The sequence below is a fragment of the Fukomys damarensis genome, unplaced genomic scaffold (assembly GCF_012274545.1).
Source record: "Fukomys damarensis isolate Sample0158 unplaced genomic scaffold, DMR_v1.0_HiC HiC_scaffold_19, whole genome shotgun sequence".
Taxonomy (NCBI): domain Eukaryota; kingdom Metazoa; phylum Chordata; class Mammalia; order Rodentia; family Bathyergidae; genus Fukomys; species Fukomys damarensis.
In genome coordinates this window covers 17655769-17659860 of record NW_022900931.1, presented here as the reverse complement: position 1 = coordinate 17659860, position 4092 = coordinate 17655769, and the positions used below count along the sequence as shown (strand labels likewise).

Below are 4092 nucleotides of genomic sequence, written 5' to 3'. Positions count from 1 at the left end.
AAATGTAAAAATTGATTAAGTAGATAATTAAAATGTAAAACACTCAGATACCATAGAAGTACAAACTAGAAGAAGCAGCTATCGTCTATAGGGTTAGAGGAATAGGAAGAAAAGGCTGGCAATAAAAAGCTACTAAAACTTAAGACGCTTAGATGAGGTGCCTGGGGGGAACTGGCTCTCAGACCCGTGAGGAGGCAAAGTTCCTTGGTTTCTGGAGTCCCTCCTACAGGGAGAGTTCAAGTGGATCCAAGATAAAGTTGCTTCTTCAAAGGCTGGAAAAGCTGCCAGCTGTGTTCAGCTGCTCCTGAGCCTCTCCGGGCTGACACCGTGGGACCTGAGCAAGCCCACAGCAAGCCGCAGACAGTGTCATGGCATCTCCTGCTGGGCCACCTGGCAAAGTGGACATGTAGCATGCAGAAAATGGAAGGATGGGGCTGGAGCCGGGGAAACCAACTGAAGAGGCAGCGTGTCATCCTTGATGTCTCACACCTCTGCCTCTCTAACTTGCCACTAAGTCCCAACAGCTCTACCTCTAAAATGAATCTCAAGTTTGTCCATTTCTCTTTGTCCTATCTCTTGAGTCTGACTGGGCTCCTTTCCATTGGTCTCTGGTGATAACTGTTTAAATAGTTTTTGATTTCAGTCTATCCTTTGACAGCTTCTTCTCCACGTGGCCACCGAAGTGATCTTTTCCAAATAGAAATCAAATTATGTTAATTTGACCTAAACTATTCAGCAGTTCGTCTGTGTACATAGAATAAAATTCAAAGTTCTCGACTGGGCCCCGTTGGTCGATATGCGATTTGATTCTATCTGGGTACCTAATTTCCTATTCTTCCCTTTGCTCATGGGAGCTTCCTACTATGAGCAGTTATCACTCTGGTAATAGATTATTTAGTGGTTGATTCTTTTTTGTGTGTGTGATTTTTGTTTTTTGTTTTTTTTCCCCCGGTACCGGGGATCGAACTCGGGACCTTGCACTTGTGATGCAGGAGGTGGCACCACTGAGCTAAATCCCTGGCCCCTATTAGTGGTTTCTTGTCTTGCTCACCGCTTTGTCTCCATTGCCTTGAGACATGCTTGGCCAACATTTATCTATTGGTGAATGGATTAGTGTAGGACTCATTCCCTCTCCTTTGCACGCTACCTGTGACCTCCATATCGCAATAGTCACTAGGACCCATAGAGTTGTAATTTGTGCATTTCTTTTTAGTCTTTTCTTTTTGATTTATCCTTAGTGTCCTTATTTGACATTCTCTGTTATTTTTTCTGCTATTTTGTAACTGGTTCTCCTTTATCCAATCTTTTGTCTATTCAAGTATATCCTTTGTCCTGCCTCCAGAAGATAATTTCTGAAACATTAATCTATTTATGTCCTTTGTCTGACTTGAAAATTACATGATAACTTTTTATATCCTAAGTCCTAATTTCTTAGAACCAAGGGACTACATTGTTTATTGTTTTACTTATTCCTGTTTTCTGTATGACAGTATCAAGTTTCAGGCAGGGAAACAGGGTTGCTACAAATGCTACAGGATAGAAGACCGTATTAGTCAGCTTTTCCATTGCTGTGATAAAATACCTAACATAAACAACTTAAAGTAGAAGTAGTTTATTTTGGCTCGCAGTTTCAGACGTGTCAGTCCATGGTCAGTTGGCTTCAAGTCAAAAACATCACGGCACAGGAAAGCGGCCCAATTTACAGCATCTGAGAAGCAGAGAGCAGAGGGAGAGCCCAGGGTGGAAAGGGCCAGGAACCATACTCCTTAAGGCCACACCCCCACAACCCACCCACACATTCACAGGAGCGTGCTTTCCTAATCCTCTGTGTGAGTTACTTTTCTTTCATAGCTGAGTCAGAAAACCCAACACCCAAAGTTGGAGGGGAAGAGGCTGATTTGGCTTGTAGTTCATGAAGGTTTCAGTCCGTAACAGGCTGGCTCCAAGGCAGGGTGGCAGACAGGCATTGTAGAGGAGAAGCAACACCGCATGCGCAAGGAAACAAAGGCAAAAAGACACCTTCACTGCATCTTTCTGCCTCTTTTATCCCATCCAGCTACCAAGATGAGGGTGGTGTCAGACCACTTACTCACAGGTAGTGGTTTGATAATCACATGCCCTTAATCCCAGCATCATATACCCATTCCAGATTCAGCAACCTCTGACCAAATGAGGCTTTGGGGGGACATCCAGACTCAAACCATAACACCCTCTCAAGCCAATCAGGTTGACCCTCAAGATTAACCATCGTAGAGATTTAGTGCAGGAAGTAGACCTTGCACAATTGCAAGAGGAAGTGGGGAAGTCTGAAGGATTAGAGAAAAATCTCTGACTAGTCTCAAAGTGGTGATGCGGGAGAACTTGTAGAGGAACCTGCAACTGGATATCTAGTGCCAATGGACAAGCTTACGGAAAGATCTCCATTACTGATTCAGATAAGTAGCTATCACTCCTGTGAGCCTGCTGCTAAGAGTCTGCTGGAGCTGCTGTTGATTGTGAAGGCTGCAGTTGGGAGGAAGAGCCCAGTGAGGAGTGGAAAAGAACTAGGCTGAGCTGGAACTGGCTGGGCCTTTCTGCATCGATCCGTGATGCTATCTGTCCAGAAAGATCTTCAAGGAGCTGGTTTTTCCTGCCTCCCAAGTCTTGCACACATTCCTCTTTTGGATCACTGTAATTTAGGAGGAAGCATGGAAGGACTTAGACTTCCCAGCTGAATGGATTAGATGATAGACTTATCCAGCACAAGCCCTATGGTTTATCCCAGCGAGCTGCTTGTTGTGTGAATGTGCTAAGCGATTTCATGCCAGTGTATTTGTATTTTACGCTGCACTCTCTGCTTAATGTCCTTCTTCTTTCTTGTTTAGTGAACTTCTAGTTATTAAGACCCAACTCAAGTGTTGCCTCCTTGAAATCATCACAGATTCCTACTTTCATCGTAGTCTTCTACCTTAGTGTTTAGCTATTTCTACCACATTTCTTTTTCACTTTTCTCCAGAGAGCTGAAGTGGTGATGAGCAACCTGAAGGACCACCTAGATAGTGATTTATATAAGTATGACAAGTATGAGTTCAGCATAGTTTCCCTGAAATAGATTCTGTGAAAAGCAGTGCTCTCACCAAACCTCTTCTGCTCTGAGCTTGCTACCCTTACATGGTACTAGACAGCAGAAGGGTTTTGGCTAGTGGCTTCTTTTATTTTTTGTCACTTTTAGGCGATTCAACTGCTATGGTAACACCACTATCTCTTGACTCTATGGTTAGGCAGTGTGCAGCTTGATGGCATATTTAATGTTTCCTCTCTTCAACAGGAAGTTGTACCTGTGGCCAAGAAGAATGGTTCTTAAGTAAGGTATAATAAAGCCTACCTAGTCAGGCAGACTGGCAGGCAACTAACTGCAAGTTTACTGTTATCGACAGCTATGGAGATGAGTTATTGAGGTCATTGATTTTTCTGCATAACGTTGAGAGTGTCGTTTACTTTATTCCTTTGAGAATCAAACAGTCCCACTTTGTCTTTTTCAGATTATAAAGCACTTGGCATCTTGAAGCGGCAGTTCCCTAATACATCTCTAATTGGGCTGACTGCAACTGCAACAAACCATGTTTTAAAGGATGCTCAGAAAATTTTGTGTGTTGAAAAGTGTATTACTTTTACAGCTTCTTTTAATCGTCCAAATCTTTATTATGAGGTCTGTAATTTTATGTCAATTTGTAATTTTATGTCAGTTTTGTAATTTTATGTCAATTTGTTACTTTAGTGAAGAATTATAGCAGAGATTCTACTTTTTCATGCTGTTTATTTACATGAATAACAATGATACAGTATACAAAATTAACATAAGGAGGTGATTTTAAGATATTTTTAGTGCTTATTCATAATCCTTTAATATATACACAAGTCATATACCTTTGTTAAATTTATGTACATTCTTTTGCAAATATGGAGAGAAAAGATGGGATGATAGCAAGGACCCCACTGCTATCTCTGCTGAAATGACTTCATAATAGAAACATGAACAGATCCTGAAAGTACTATCATCTGGCCATTATCTTACATAGATTTTTTTTTTTTTTTTTTTTTTTTTTTTTTTTT

The 4092-nt window shown here is 41.5% G+C and overlaps 1 protein-coding gene across 1 annotated transcript in view; it reads left to right on the top strand.

Annotated features, from left to right (window-relative positions):
* Positions 1 to 4092, top strand: part of Recql (RecQ like helicase) — a 30686-nt gene that overhangs the window by 19351 nt on the left and 7243 nt on the right. The window contains exon 7 of the mRNA XM_010615680.3: positions 3522 to 3688. Within this exon, the coding sequence (XP_010613982.1) occupies positions 3522 to 3688 (167 nt within the window). The remainder of the gene's footprint in view (positions 1 to 3521; positions 3689 to 4092) is intronic.